Raw genomic sequence first — 16130 nt, forward strand, 5'->3', positions numbered from 1 at the left:
GATCAAGATACAATCTTTTGGGAAAGGCTCAAAAGGTCCATTGGCAGCTTTCCTAAGGATAGGAGGGGAGAAGAGTAAAAAGCAACGGACAAAGTATGAAGAGAAACAGAGGCCTCGATTTGAACTTGGGGTGGGATCAGTGCATGGGAGGGTTGTGGTGGGGCGAGCAATAAACTCACGTAGCGGGGCCTGGAGAGATTTTAACTCCCGGACCTCATTTCCATATTCAGGCTTGGACATCCATCTGAACCCGGCAGCAATCACTGCCTGCCCGGCGGGCAAGAGTAGGAATAAGAACTGCTGGCAGCATATGCCAAAACCTTATTCATCAGTAGTGTAAAAAGTGTAAAACTCTGTTGCCAGTTCTTCATTGAGTTCAGCGGAGCAAACAATCTATTTTATATTTAGGAGATAACATACCACTTTTGAGAATCATTGACAATTATTTTTTACAAGTATTTAACCATTTAGTACTCAGCTTCATTTGTAATTAAAATCCACATAGTCAAATTCAAATTATCTGGTAATTCACATTTTTAGTACTAAATTCCCACTTTGGTATTTACATTGCTTAGTTCACATTGGATTATTCAATTTGATTTAGTGTAACAAAACAACTTTGAATTATCAGAACTATACTGTACTAGGCTCTGCCTGAGGAACTGTAAATATCTGTGTTCAGCTTTAAGATTAGTCTTTCACTCACTGGTCAAGTTCTGACTACACTTTATGTGCAGTTCTGATTTGTGCTTCTCCGGTATGTTCCTGTTTTACTCAGCCTCTTTCCTTTTTAATTCTCCTTTTCAGCAGCCATGCCTCTTCCTGACGTTATGTTCTGCGCTGAGCAGATTGAAATCCCCCCTGAGTTTCCTGACATTTTAAAACAGTTTACAAAGGCTGCCATCCGGACCCAGCCACGTGATGTTCTTCAGTGGTCTGCTGCGTGAGTAAAACCTTTACGTCAGCTAACAAGCTCAAGTTTCCATCATTTTGTTTTGCTGAGAAACAAAGGTGAAGAGCCAAGGTTGAAAAGAATAAGAAAGCTGTTCACTCCTGTTCATTTTCAATTATATCTTGACAACTTGGCTCTGAGAATCACGATACATGCATTTAAGCTAGAGCAGTAAGCAGTTGTTGAAGTACACACTATCTTGTATATGATTATTGCTTCGCTCCACTCTTGCCTCTCTGATCGTAGCCCGTGAATCTCCAGCAATGGCTTTTCTTCCCGTCCCCGCACTGCTACCTCCGGGAATCTCCCAAAGATCTGATCTTGGCTCCCTTCCTCTTCATTTACACGTTGCCCCTCGGCGACATCATCCATAGACATGGCGTCAATTTCCACGTGATTGCTGAGAACGCGCAGCTCTATTTCTTCACCAACTCCCTCGATCCTGTATACTCTCCATTATAAAGACCTCTTGTTTCCACCTCTGTCACAGTTCCCACCTCTGCGTCAGCTCCACCTGCTGCTGAAACTCTCATCCACATCTTTATCACCTCCTAACCTAACTACTCCAGGCCGCTCTGTAAACTTCAGATTATCCAACACTCTGCTACCCATATCCTATTCCACACCAGGTCCAGCTCACTTCCCATCCCTATCCTTGCTGGCCTACATTGACTCCAAAACTTCCAATTTAAAATTCTCATCTTTGTGTTTAAATCCCTTAAATGCCCTCACTCATCTGTAACCTCCCCCAGCCCCACAATCCCTCAACCTCTCCATTCATCTAACTCTGGCCTCTCATGTATGCCCCCTCCCTTCGCCTTGCTGGCCGTGTCTTCAGCCGTCTAGACCCCACACTCTGGAATTCCCTCCTTAAACTGCTCCGCCTCTTCCCCCTTTAAGGCTCTCCTTGCAACCCACCTCTCACCCCTCCTAATATCTCTTCCTTTGACTCAATGTCTGTTTATGCCTCTGTGAAGCACCTTAGGACATTTGTTTATGTTAAAGGCGCTATATAAATGCAAGTTACTGTTGCTTTTTAACTTGTTCAATGTGGCGGTAACTGAGTCACTAATTAACCCTCAAATGAACAGTCCAATACAAGAGCCACAGACTCTGTCACAAGTGGGACAGACGTTCGTCGAGGGAAGGGGTTGGTAGGGCTGGTTTGCCACGCGCACCTTCCGCTGTCTGCGCTTGACCTCCGAGCTCAATGCCCTCCCGGATGCACTTTCTCCACCTCGGGCGGTCTTTGGCCAGGGTCTCCCAGGTGCCAGTGGTGATGTCGCACTTTACCAGGGAGGCTTTGAGGGTGTCCTTGTAACGCTTCCGCTGCCCACCTTTGGCTCATTTACCATGAAGGAGCTCCGCATAAATCATTTGCTTAGGGAGTCTCGTATCTGGCATGCGAACGATGTGGCCTGCCCAGCGAAGCTGATCGAGTGTGGTCAGTGCTTCAATACTGGGGATGTTAGCCTGGACGAGGACACTGTTGTTGGTGCGCCTGTCCTCCCAGGGGATTTGCAGGATCTTGTGGAGATCTCGTTGGTGATATATCTTCAGCGACTTGAGGTGCCTTCTATACATCGTCCATTCCTCAGAATCATACAGGAGGGCGGGTATTACTACAGCCCTGTAGACCATGAGCTTGGTGGTAGATTTGAGGGCCTGGTTTTCAAACACTCTTTTCCTCAGACGGCCGAAGGCTGCACTGGAGACGATGTTGAATCTCCGCATCAATGTCTGCCTTTGTTGATAAGAGGCTCCCGAGATATGGTAAATGGTCCACGTTGTCAACAGTCTACTGTAGACTGAGAAACTGCTAATTATACTGATGCATGCATATTTTTTTTAAATATATCGTTCCTTCTCATTGTTTTCTTGTGCCTTTCAATTCCAAATTCTGTAACTATTCATATGTATATGTCTTGAATATTAGAAGAATGAAAATTCATACTTAAAATGTCCTCAGGTTGTTCATACACTTGAAGCATTATTTATTTTGTATGGTGCATATTGTATGGAATACAAATTAAATTTATGGCCCAATTTTGCTGGATCTGGCTGCAGAGGCAGTGAGTAAGTGGCCGCCTCTCCCTGGCCACTTTCTGAGGCTAAACCGGACTGTTCACAACCTTGGTGTCCTATTTGACCCAGAGCTGAGCTTCCAACCACATATCCTCTCCATCACCAAGACCGCCTATTTCCACCTCTGTGACATCACCCGTCATCCCCCCCCCCCCCCCCGTCTCACCTCATCTACTGCTGAAACATTCATCTATACCTTTTTTCCCCTCTAGACTTGACTATTCCAATGCTCTCCTGGCCATCCCATCACCTCCATAAACTTGAACTCATCCAAATCTCTGCTGCCCAAATCCTAACTCTCATCAAGTCCCATTCACCCATCACCCCTGATCTCGTTGACCTCAATTGGCTGTCGGTCTGGCAACGCCTGTATTTTAAAGTTCTCATCCTTCTTTTCAAATCTCTCCATGGCCTCTCCCTCCCTATCTCTATAACCTTCACCAGCCCTACAACCCTCCAAGATCTCCGTGCTCCTCTAATTCTGGCCTCTTGCTCATCCCAATTTTAAAGCCTACCTCTTTAACCAAGCTTTTGGTCACCTGTGCTCATATCTCCTTATATGCCTCGATTTCAAATTTTGTTTGATAATGCTCCTGTGAAGCGTTTTGAGACGTTTTATTAAAGGACGTTATATAAATGCAGATTTCGGTTGTTTTCAGTAATTAAATGATTCAGTCCAATTCTGGCCATCTCATATAAGTGATTGATTTAATCCCAGGTTAGTTTGGGTCTGATACAAATGTCTTTTCTATTGGTTAGTGTCAACCAAATTGCCGATTATGTACAGCTTCACTAGTCCTCATTTTGTTCTGAAGTGCCTTGTTTTGTTTCGCTGGACCTGGATGGGTTTGGGCTCCTTCTGAGGTCTAAAACTGAGCAGTACCTATTATTTCAGCTGTAGCTTCGAATTGTACCTTTGACGGCACACTCACATTCCATGTACCCAACGCTGAGCGAATTGCTCCCAAATTCACTTCAGGTTTGGAGGGTCGTTTTACTCTGGTACCTTCGAAACCAAATCTGAGTTGGTAGACATTAGTTAGCATTGCGATATCATGAACGTTGCATGTTGAAACAACAACAATAAGTTGCATTTATCTAGCACCTTTAATGCAGAAAAAAAATCTCAAGGCTCGCGAGGGAGGCATAAATGAGGAAAAAATGGAGGTAAGAGCTATTACAGGGTGAGGTGGGTTTTAAGGAAGGTCTTGAAGGAGTAGAGGCAGATGGGGAGGCAGAGTGATTCATGGGGGAAATCCAAGAGCATACAGCTTAGGTGGCTGAAGGCATGGCTTCCACTGGTATGGCAAAGGGAGAGGAGACATCACAATGTAAGCGACACGCAACAGTTTAGGTTAGTCCTGCAGCCATTATAATAGTTTTTACATTACCCCTCCCCCAAGAGGGAGAGCCATTGGTGAACCTTATTGAGAGCAATATTGGCAAGAACACTCCTCCTCCCACCTTGGGTTGAGGAATGTTAATGGTAGCTCCAAAGAGAGAAGATATAGAAAATGCATAAAGAGTTCTAGTAGCAATGCTTCCTTGTTCCAGCATGACAAGCCGATAAATTCATGAATATCCCAGTGGATTCCTATGTACCTGCAGCTAATGTGACTTTGTGATCATTGTCGTTGATTTAGGTATTTTGCAGCTTTGTCTAAAGGTGAAACCCTTCCAGTGAAAGAGCGGTTTGAAATGCCAGTGGCAACACAGAAAAATAACACTGGTCTTACACCAGGACTTTTAAAGATTCTGCACAATCAGGTACAGTACTAGAAAGTAAAACATTACGCTTCAAGGCTGCTGTTGAAAATCTGAAATACTCTACATTCACTGCTGAAAAGGACCATTATTCCATGTTTGCATTTATACTTTTTAAATGTCCCAATTTACTGTCCTTTGTCATCTTCTGGGCTGAGATCAGCAGATCTGCTGTGGAATAATAATTACTCTGGAGTTAGATTTAAGTTCTTGTCTCTTTCTAGATATTAGGAGCGGGGTGTAATGATTTCAACTATGGCAATTACTAGTGAGCTCAGATTAAAGTTCAGGTTTGATGGATCAAAATAGATGCTCCAGCAGATCACATCTGGTGCGAATGAAGCCAGAATGTTCCTGGAGCATTCCCATTTGCAGCCTTCCATCACTCTTCAGCATTTTAGTCCCTCCTGCATTGTGGTTCTGATTACTGGTTAGGAGCATGGTTACAGTTTGAGGGGTGTCTGCTGTGCAACAATTGTTCCTTTGTCAGAGTTCTGAATGTTTCAGGCAGTGCAGGAAGTTCATCTCATTGTGTACCAAGAATCTTCAGTTTACTTTTCACCCATGCTTAAGGGGAATTCTGCTTGATTCATCTTCCCTCCCCCAATAAGAATTTCGACCTGGAGATCACATTGTAGATGGTGGAAATAGTGAAGATAATCTGGTGATGCAGAGGTTATGGGGTGAAAGGTGAGGGAGGGACAAGGATAACAGCATATGCACAAAAAATTGGGCAGATGAGGTTGAGCGTCTTGTGTAGATCACAGACGAGAGAAAACCTCAGCAGAATACTTGGGATGCCTTTCAGGGCTTGGGGAGTCATGGGGACTTAAAATTAAATGAATATTGGTGATGTTTCCCAGTCCTGAAGTAGATGCTTTCTATCTTCATTGTCAGAATTTCATTTCTAAATTTAGAACTGTTGTCAGGTAGTTCTTTAAATGGAGGGTATTGAACAGATTGCTAGGAAGGGTGGTTGAAGCCAGGATATTGGACTTGTTAAAGAAACTAGATGCTATAATGGGATAAAATTAAGTGCACGGAAGCGCCTTCTTTCTCTGAACCAGTCTTGTGATTAATGAGAGCACATCAGTAGAGTAAAGGAATGTTCCTTCTTTGTTTTTAATGCCCAGGAGATGCATTTGCTGCTTTAGATTGCTATTAAATGTAAGCTGACCTTCGGTTTATGATTGTCAAAATGTTTAAATGCTGCTATACTGAAAATCAGTAATAAAAAGCATTGTATTTATGCACCTTAGTTTTCTCCAGCGAAATATATTGTAGAAGAAGAGTTGGTGGATAAATGGAAAGATCTAGGTTTGCCAATCCAACAACTAAAAAACATTCTACTGTTGGGCAATTTCGTGGATGAGATTGAGTGGATAAAATTCCTGGCGCTTGCTTGCAGTGATTTGGGTGGGGTATGTATACCTTTGCAAACTGTTTAAAACTACCACAATACTTAAATTTACAAACCAAATAGTCAATGAAACATTCATTGCAAATTAATAGAACATGGTATTGTACATTATTTGCTGCATTTCTAATTTTCTCCAGTAATACATTGTACTAATGCATAAACATAATAATGCAGAGTTCCAATATGTAGTGTGAATTGAAGTGATAAATGTGCTGTATGTAATAAAAGTATTGAGACATTCAGTATAAAAGTCATCTATGAGGCTTCTCTGAGAGAGATTGCTAATTTAGTGTCAGTCACTACTGAATTATAGGCCCTTTAATGTTGTGCACTAAAGACTGGGTTGAGACAGCCAACAGTCATTACACAAAAGACCTTGACAACCATCAAGAGGAAGAGAATTTCAGAACAAGTCTCAAATTCCAGCCCAAAGACCAAGGAAAGTATTGTTGCCACTCCTTAGTCCAACAGCCAATTCCATTTATATAGGAGCTTTTAACGTAGAAAACACCTCAAAACACTTTATGCAAATCGGAGAAAATAAATAAATAAAAGGAATAAAAGAGCTGGTGTCAAGTCATGGGAGCAAAATTTTGCAGCCTCCCTCCTCAGCAGTAGGGTCCCGGAAATGAAATGGAGGAACTTACTGCCCCGCTCCTGCTGCCACTGTGGCTGTCTCCATTTTGCTGGAGACCTCCGAACAGGCAGCCCATGCAACCACCTGAAGGGATTAGCACACAGCAGATTAAAATATTTAATTCAGGGTTCTATGATGTCAATAGGACTCTCATGCCTTTTTGGGGTGAGACCACTGAAGGCTCTCCCGCCAATGTGGGACAAGGGAAGGGGGTGGATATAAGACTGGGGGTAGATGTAAAACTGTAGGTGACTATAGAGCTGAGTGAGGCCACAGAGTAGGTTGCACACAAGGAAGGGGCTTTAAAATTTAATGCACCGGAGGGTTGGAACCCAATATAGGTCAGTGAGGACAGGAGTGATGGACAATCGGTGCAGGACAGGCTACAGGAAGCAGAATTTAGAACAAATTGGAGTTTATGCAGAGTGGAGGATGGGAGGCCAGTAAGGAGGCCATTGGAGAAATGGAATCAGGAAGTGATAAAAGCATACATAAGAGTTTCAGTGGCAGAAGGTCTGGTGTAGGGGCAGAGCCAGGCAATACTCTGGAGGTGGAAGTAAGCAGTCTTGGAGATGGATAGGATGTTTGAAGCACAATTGTTGATTTTTCTTTTTATTCGTTCCTGGGATGTGAGCATCGCTGGCAAGGCTAGCATTTATTACCCATCCCTAATTACCCTTGAGAAGGTGGTGGTGAGCCGCTTTCTTTAACCGCTGCAGTCCGTGAGGCAACATTGCAGCAAAAGTCTAAAAGGGCAAAGTGTGTTAAAAAGCCTGAAGCCTCTGTGCCTCAATGCGAGGAGTATTCGTAATAAGGTGGACGAATTAACTGCACAGGCAGCAATTAATGAATATGATATCATTGGCATCACGGAGACATGGCTCCAGGGTGACCAAGGCTGGAAACTCAACATCCAGGGGTATTCAACATTTAGGAAGGGTAGACAGAAAGGAAAAGGAGGTGGGGTAGCGTTGCTGGTTAAAGAGGAAATTAACGCAATAGTAAGGAAGGACATTAGCTTGGATGATGTGGAATCTGTATGAGTAGAGCTGCGGAACACCAAAGGGCAGAAAACGCTAGTGGGGGTTGTGTACAGGCCACTAAACAGTAGTAGTGAGGTTGGGGACAGCATCAAACAAGAAATTAGGGATGCGTGCAATAAAGGTACGGCAGTTATCATGGGCGACTTTAATCTACATATAGATTGCGCTAACCAAACTGATAGCAACACGATGGAGGAGGATTTCCTTGAGTGTATTAGGGATGGTTTTCTGGACCAATATGTTGAGGAACCAACCGGCCATCCAAGACTGGGTGATGTGCAATGAGAAAGGACTAATTAGCAATCTTATTGTGCAAGGCCCCTTGGGGAAGAGTGACCATAATATGGTAAAATTCCTTATTAAGATGGAGAGTGACCCAGTTAATTCAGAAACTAGGGTCCTGAACTTAAGGAAAGGTAACTTCGATGGTATGAGACGTGAATTGGCTAGAATAGACTGGCAAATGATACTTGGAGGGTTGACGATGGATAGGCAATGGCAAACATTTAACGATCACATGGATGAACTTCAACAATTGTACATCCATGTCTGGAGTAAAAATAAAACTGGGAAGGTGGCTCAACCGTGGCTAACAAGGGAAATTAAGGATAGTGTTACATCCAAAGAAGAGGCATCTAAATTGGCCAGAAAAAGCAGCAAACCTGAGGACTGGGAGAAATTTAGAATTCAGCAGAAGAGGACAAAGGGTTTAATTAGGAGGGGGAAAATAGAGTATGAGAGGAAACTTGCCGTGAACATAAAAACTGACTGCAAAAGCTTTTATCGATATGTGAAGAGAAAAGATTAGTGAAGACAAACGTAGGTCCCTTGCAGTCAGATTCAGGTGAATTTATAATGGGGAACAAAGAAATAGCAGACCAGTTGAACAAATACTTTGGTTCTGTCTTCACGAAGGAAGACACAAATAACCTTCCGGATGTACTAGGGGACTGAGGGTCGAGTGAGAAGGAGGAACTGAAGGATATCCTTATTAGGCGGGAAATTGTGTTAGAGAAATTGATGGGATTGAAGGCCGATAAATCCCCGGGGCCTGATAGTCTGCATCCCAGTATACTTAAGGAATTGGCCCTAGAAATAGTGGATGCATTGGTGATCATTTTCCAACAGTCTATTGACTCTGGATCAGTTCCTATGGACTGGAGGGTAGCTAATGTAACACCACTTTTTTAAAAAGGAGGGAGAGAGAAAACAGGTAATTAGTTAGTCTGACATCAGTTGTGGGGAAAATGTTGGAATCAATTTTATGAAATAACAGCGCATTTGGAAAGCAGTGACAGGATCGGTCCAAGTCAACATAGATTTATGAAAGGGAAATCATGCTTGACAAATCTCCTGGAATTTTTTGAGGATGTAACTAGTAGAGTGGACAAGGAAGAACCAGTGGATGTGGTGTATTTGGACTTTCAAAAGGCTTTTGACAAGGTCCCACACAAGAAATTGGTGTGCAAAATTAAAGCACATGGTATTGGGGGTAATGTACTGATGTGGATAGAGAATTGGTTGGCAGACAGGAAGCAGAGAGTCGGGATAAATGGATCTTTTTCAGGATTGCAGGCAGTGACTAGTGGGGTGCCGCAGGGCTCAGTGCTGGGACCTCAGCTATTTACAATATACATTAATGATTTGGATGAGGGAATTGAGTGTAATATTTCCAAGTTTGCAAATGACACTAAACTGGGTGGCATTGTGAGCTGTGAGGAGGATGCTAAGAGGCTGCAGGGTGACTTGGACAGGTTAAGTGAGTGGGCAAATGCATGGCAGATACAGTATAATGTGGATAAATGTGAGGTTATCCACTTTGGGGGCAAAAACACGAAGGCAGAATATTATCTGAATGGCGGCAAATTAGGAAAAAGGGAGGTGCAACGAGACTTGGGTGTCATGGTACATCAGTCATTGAAAGTTGGCGTGCAGGTACATCAGGCAGTGAAGAAGGCAAATGGTATGTTGGCCTTCATAACTAGGGAATTTCAGCATAGGAGCAGGGAGGTCTTACTGCAGTTGTACAGGGCCTTGGTGAGGTCTCGCCTGGAATATTGTGTTCAGTTTTGGTCTCCTAATCTATGGAAGGATGTTCTTGCTATTGAGGGAGTGCAGCGAAGGTTCACCAGACTGATTCCCTGGATGGCTGGTCTGACATATGAGGAGAGACTGGATCGATTGGGCCTTTATTCACTGGAGTTTAGAAGGATGAGAGGGGATCTCATAGAAACATGTAAAATTCTGATGGGACTGGACAGGTTCGATGCAGGAAGAATGTTCCCGATGTTGGGGAAGTCCAGAACAGGGGACACAGTCTAAGGATAAGGGGTAAGCCATTTAGAACTGAGATGAGAAGAAACTTCTTCACTCAGAGAGTTGTTAACCTGTGGAATTCCCTACCGCAGAAAGTTGTTGATGCCAGTTAATTGGATATATTCAAGAGGGAGTTAGATGTGGCCCTTATGGCCAAAGGGATGAAGGGGTATGGAGAGAAAGCAGGAAAGCAGTACTAAGGTGAATGATCAGCCATGATCTTATTGAATGGTGGTGCAGGCTCGAAGGGCCGAATGGCCTACTCCTGCACCTATTTTATATGTTTCTATACTCCCATAGTGCTGTTAGGGAGGGCATTCCAGAATTTAGAGCCAGTGACAATGAACTAACGGCGATATACTTCCAAGTCAGGATGGTGTGTAACTTGGAGAGGAACTTACAGGTGATGGTGTTCACACGCACCTGCTGCCTTTGTCCTTCTAGGTGGTAGAGGTCGCGGGTTTCGGAGAAGCTTTGCTGAGTTGCTGCAGTGCATCTTGTAGATGGTACTCACTGTAGCCCCACATTGCACCGGTGGTAGAGGGAGTGAATGTTTAAGGTAGTGGATGGGATGATAATCAAGTGCGCTGCTTTGTCCTCGGTGGCGTCGAGCTACTTGAGTGTTGTTGGAGTTGCACTCATCATGGCAAGTGGAGAGTATTCCATCAGGCCAAATATAGAACGTGCACAGGAGAAGTGAAAAAGTAATTAAGAGGGGCAGAGGGAGGGTATGAGAATAGAATGGCAGCTAACAAAACAGGTAATCCAAAAGTCTTCTATAGGCATATAAATAGTAAATGGGTAGTAAGAGGAGGGCTGGTGCCAATTCGGGACCAAAAGAGAGACCTATGCATGGAGGCAGAGGGTATGGCTGAGGTACTAAATGAGTACTTTGCATCTCTCTTCACCAAGGAAGAAGATGCTGCCATAGACATAGTAAAAGAGGAGGTAGAGGAGATATTGGATGGGATAAGAATTGATAAAGACGAGATACTAGAAAGCATGGCTCTACTTAAAGTAGATAAGTAATCAAGAGCAGATGGGATGCATTCTACGACGCTGAGGGAATTGAAGGAAGAAATCGCGGTGGTACTGGCCATAATCTTCCAATCCTCCTTAGAAACAGGTGCCAGAGGACTGGAGAATTGCAAATGTTACACACAGCAACTTGCAGACCAGTCAGTTTAACCTCGGTAGTGGGGACAATTTTAGAAACAATAATCAGGGATAAAATTAACAGTCACTTGGACAAGTGTGGATTAATTACGGAAAGCCAGCGTGGATTTGTTAAAGGCGAATCATGTTGAACCAACTTAATTGAGTTTTTTGATGAAGTAAGAGAGAGGGTTGATGAGAGCAATGCGGTTGACGTTGTGTACATGGACTTCCAAAAGACGTTCGACAAAGTGCCAGCAAAGTTGAAGCTGATGAAATAAAAGGGACAGTGGCAGCATGGATACGAAATTGGCTAATTGACAGGCAACAGAGAGTAGTGGTGAACGGTTGTTTTTCGGACTGGAGTTCCTCAGTACCAGGACTACTGATTTTCTTGATATATATTAATGATTTGGATGTGGGTGTACAGGGCACAATTTCAAAATTTGCAGATGACACAAAACTTGGAAGTATAGTGAACAGTGAGGAGGATTATGATAGACTTCAAGAAGACATAGACAGGCTGGTGGAATGTGCAGATATGTAGCAGATAAAATTTAATGCAGAAAAGTGTGAAGTGATACATTTTGGTAGAAAGAATGAGGAGAGGAAATATAAACTAAAGGGTACAATCCATGAATAGAGAGACCTAGGGGTATATGTGCACAAATCATTGAAGGTGACAGAGCAGGTTGAGAAAGCAGTTTAAAAAAGCTTACAGGACCCTGGGCTTCATGTGAGTCTTCCTGTGCTGAATGGTGTATACTTTAATGCAAGGAGTATAGCGAATAAGGCGGATGAGCTAAGAGCACAGGTAGATAGATGCTTGGGAGTATGACGTTATAGCCATTACAGAAACATGGCTGAAAGAGGGGCAGGTTTGGCAGATCAATATTCCTGGCTACAGGATTTTTAGACAAGGTAGAGAGAGGGGTAAAAACGGGGGAGGGGGGGGGGTCGAGGTACTGATTAAAGAAACTATTACAGTGGTGAGGAGGAATGATATGTTAGAGGGATCATCAAATGAGGCCATATGGGTCGAATTGAAAAAAAAAAGGGGCGATCACACTGCTGGGCGTGTATTAAAGACCCCCAAACAGTGGGAGGGAAATAGAGAGGAGCAAATATGTAGGCAAATTGTTGTGAAGTCCAAAAACCATAGGGTAGTAATCGTAGAGGATTTTAACTATCCAAATATTGATTGGGACAAATTTAGTGTGAAGGGTATAGAGGGTGCGGAATTCTTGAAATGCATTCAAGAGAACTTTTTTAGTCAGTATGTAGCAAGCCCAACATGAGAGGGGGCGGTCTTGCATTTAGTTTTGGGAATGAAGCTGGGCAGGTTGAAGGGGTATTAATGGGAGATCACTTGGGTCTGACTTAATTCAGTCAGATTCAAGTTGGTTGTGGATAAGGACAAGGATAGGCCCGGAATAAAAGTTCCAAATCGGGGAAAAGTTAATTTTGCTAAGTTAAGGAGTGATTTGGCCATAGTGGACTGGAAACAGCTACTTGTGGGTAAATCAGTGTCGGAACAGTGGGAGGCATTTAAGGAGGAGATCCGGAAGGCTCAGGCCAAACATGTGCCCTTAAAGAAAAAATCTGGGAAAAATAATTCTAGAGCCCCCTGGTAGTCGAGGGACTTAATCCTCCCCTGTTAAGAAAAAAAGTACCCTTATATCATATACCAATGGCTAAATACTATAGAATCTTTAGAGGAATATAGAAAGTTAAGAGGCAAAATTAAAAAGGATATTAGGAATGCTAAGAGAGGGCACGAGAAATACTTGGCCAGTAAAATTAAGGAAAACCTAAAGATGTTCTATAAATATATTAAAAGTAACTAAGAGGGTAACTAAATAAAGGGTAGGGCCTATAAGGGACCATGAGGGTAATCTTTGTGTGGAGGTGGAAGATGTTGGTAGTGTTCTTAACAAATACTTTGCATCTGTTTTCACAAAGGAAAGGGGCAATGCAGATACTGCTATCGAGGAGGAGTGTGATATTCTGGATGAAATAAATATAGTGAGAGGAAATATTAAGGGGCTTAGCAGCTTTGAAAGTAGATAAATCCCCAGGCCCGGATGAAATGCATCCCAGGCTGTTGAGCGAAGTAAAAGAGGAAATAGCAGAGGCCTTGACCATCATTTTCCAGTCCTCTTTGGCTCTGGGCATGGTGCCGGAGGATTGGAGGACTGCTAATGTAGTACCCTTGTTTAAGAAGGGAGAAAGGGATAGGCTGAGTGATTACAGGCCTGTCAGCCTAACCTCAGTGATGGGAAAATTATTGGAAAAAATCCTGAAAGACAGGATAAATCTACATTTGGAAAGGCAAGGATTAATTAGGGACAGTCAGCACGGATTTGTTAAGGGAAGATCGTGTTTGATTAACCTGATTGAATTTTTTGAGGAGGTAACCAAGAGGCTCGATGAGGGTAGTGCATACAATTTAATATATATGGACTTTAGTAAGGCTTTTGATAAGGTCCCACATAGTAGACTGGTCACGAAGGTTAAAGCCCATGGGATCTAGGGCAAAGTGGCAAGTTGGATCCAAAATTGGCTTGGAAGCAAAGGGTAATCCATTGATGGATGTTTTTGTGACTGGAGGGATGTTTCCAGTGTGGTCCCTTGCTTTTTGGGGCTCAGTACAGGATCCCTTGCTTTTTGTGGTATATATCAACAATTTAGATTTGAATACAGGGAGTATGATTAAGAAGTTTGCAGATGACACTAAAATTGGCTGTGTGGTTGATAATGAGGTAAGTCATGGGCTGTAGGAGGATATCAACCTACTGGTCAGGTGGGCAGAGCAGTGGCAAATGGAATTTAATTCAGAGAAGTGTGAGGTGACACACTTTCGGAGGGCTAATAAGGAAAGGGTATACACGTTAAGTAGTAGGCCACTTAATAGTGTAGATGAACAAAAGAACCTTGGAGTGCTTATCCACAGATCCCTGAAAGTAGCAGGCCAGGTGGATAAGGTTAAGAAGGCATACGGAATTCTTGCCTTTATTGGCCGAGGCACAGAGTATAAGAGCAGGGAAGTTATGCTTAAATTGTCTAATGCTTTGGTTAGGCCACAGCTGGAGTACTGCATGCAGTTCTGGTCGCCGTATTATAGGAAGGACGTGATTGCATTAGAGAGGGTCCAGAGGAGATTTACTAGGATGCTGCCTGGAATGGAGAAACTTAGTTATGAGGACAGATTGGATAGGCTGGGTTTGTTCTCATTGGAACAGAGGAGGTTGAGAGGAGACCTCATTGAGGTGTACAAAATATTAAGCGGCCTGGACATAGTGGATAATAAGGGCCTATTTCCATTGGTGGAAGAGTATATTACAAGAGGGCATAGTTTTAAGGAGGTTGGTGGAAGGTTTAGAGGGGATTTAATGGGGGGCTTCTTTACGCAGAGAGTTGTGGGGATCTGGAACTCGCTGCCTGGAAGAGTGGTGGATGCAGAAACCCTCACCACTTTTAAGAGATGGTTGGATGGGCACTTAAAGTGCCGTAACCTGCAGGGTTACGGATCCAGAGCTGGTAATTGGGATTAGACTGGATGACCCTTTGTTGGATGGCGCAGGTATAATGGTAAGTACTGCAGGGAATAGAATACGGCCAGCGTGATGATCTGGACTAGTTTCGATTGTCTGGATGGGTAGGAGAGGAATTTTCCCAGATTTTTTCTCCCAAAATTGGCCTGGGTTTTTATCTGGTTTTTGCCTCTCCCAGTAGATCACATGGCTCCGGTTGGGGTGGAGTGTAGAATGTTTCAGTATAAGGGGTGTCGCAGTTGTGTGAGGCGGACTGGTTGGGCTGGGTGCTCTTTGCCTTTCCGTCATTGTTCATAGGTTTATATGTAACCTTTAGGGCTGCTGACCGAGGGCTGTGCAACTCTTTGTCGGCCGGTGTGGACACGATGGGCCGAAATGGCCTCCTTCTGCGCTGTAAATTTCCATGTTTCCATGTTTCTATGAATAGTGGTATAGATTACAATAATGTGAAAATTATGATGAACCTTTATAAAACACTGGTTTGGCCTTAACTGGAGTATTGTGTCCAATTCTGGGAATTGTACTTTAGGGAGGATGTGAAGGCCTTGGAGAGATTGCAGAAATTATTTACGAGAAGGATTCCAGGGATGCTGGACTTCAGTTACATGGATAGATTGGGAGAAGCTGGGGTTGTTCTTAGAGCAGAGAAGATTGAGAGGAGATTTGATAGAGGTACTCAAAATCATGAGGGGTCTGGACAGAGTAGATAGAGAGAAACTGTTTCCATTGGCAGAAGGGTCGAGAACCAGATGACACAGATTTAAGGTGATTGGCAAAAGAACCAAAGGCGACATAAGAAAAAAAACATTTACGCAGCAAGTGATTGGGATCTGGAATGCACTGCCTGAAAGGGTGGTGGAGGCAGTCTCAATCACGACTTTCAAAAGGGAGTTGGATAAGTACCTGAAAGAAAACATTTTGCAGGGCTACGGGAAAAGAACAGGAGAGTGGGACTAGCTGAGATGTTCTTGCAGAGAGCCAGCACAGGTTTGATGGGCCGAATGGCCGCCTTCCGTGTTGTAACCATTCTATGATTCTATGATCATACTCCTGACATGTGCCTTGTCACTGGTGGAAAGACTTTAGGGAGCCAGGAGGTGAAACACTTGCCACCGAATACCCAGCCTCTGATCTGCTCTTGTTGCCACAGTATTTATGTGATTGGTCCAGTTAAGTTTCTGGTCAATGGTGACCCCCAGGATGT

General features: G+C 43.5%; 1 protein-coding gene across 4 annotated transcripts in view; it reads left to right on the plus strand.

Moving 5' to 3' along the window:
* ropn1l (rhophilin associated tail protein 1-like) overlaps window positions 1-16130 on the plus strand; it is an 86049-nt gene that overhangs the window by 8262 nt on the left and 61657 nt on the right. For 3 of the 4 annotated variants that reach the window (XM_070880573.1, XM_070880572.1, XM_070880569.1), the window contains exons 2-4: window positions 808-943; window positions 4681-4804; window positions 6061-6222. In XM_070880573.1, the coding sequence (XP_070736674.1) occupies window positions 813-943; window positions 4681-4804; window positions 6061-6222 (417 nt within the window). In that variant the 5' untranslated portion in view covers window positions 808-812. The remainder of the gene's footprint in view (window positions 1-807; window positions 944-4680; window positions 4805-6060; window positions 6223-16130) is intronic. The other variant, XM_070880570.1, reaches the window with a different exon arrangement.

This window comes from Pristiophorus japonicus, chromosome 5 (assembly GCF_044704955.1).
Source record: "Pristiophorus japonicus isolate sPriJap1 chromosome 5, sPriJap1.hap1, whole genome shotgun sequence".
Lineage (NCBI taxonomy): Eukaryota > Metazoa > Chordata > Chondrichthyes > Pristiophoridae > Pristiophorus > Pristiophorus japonicus.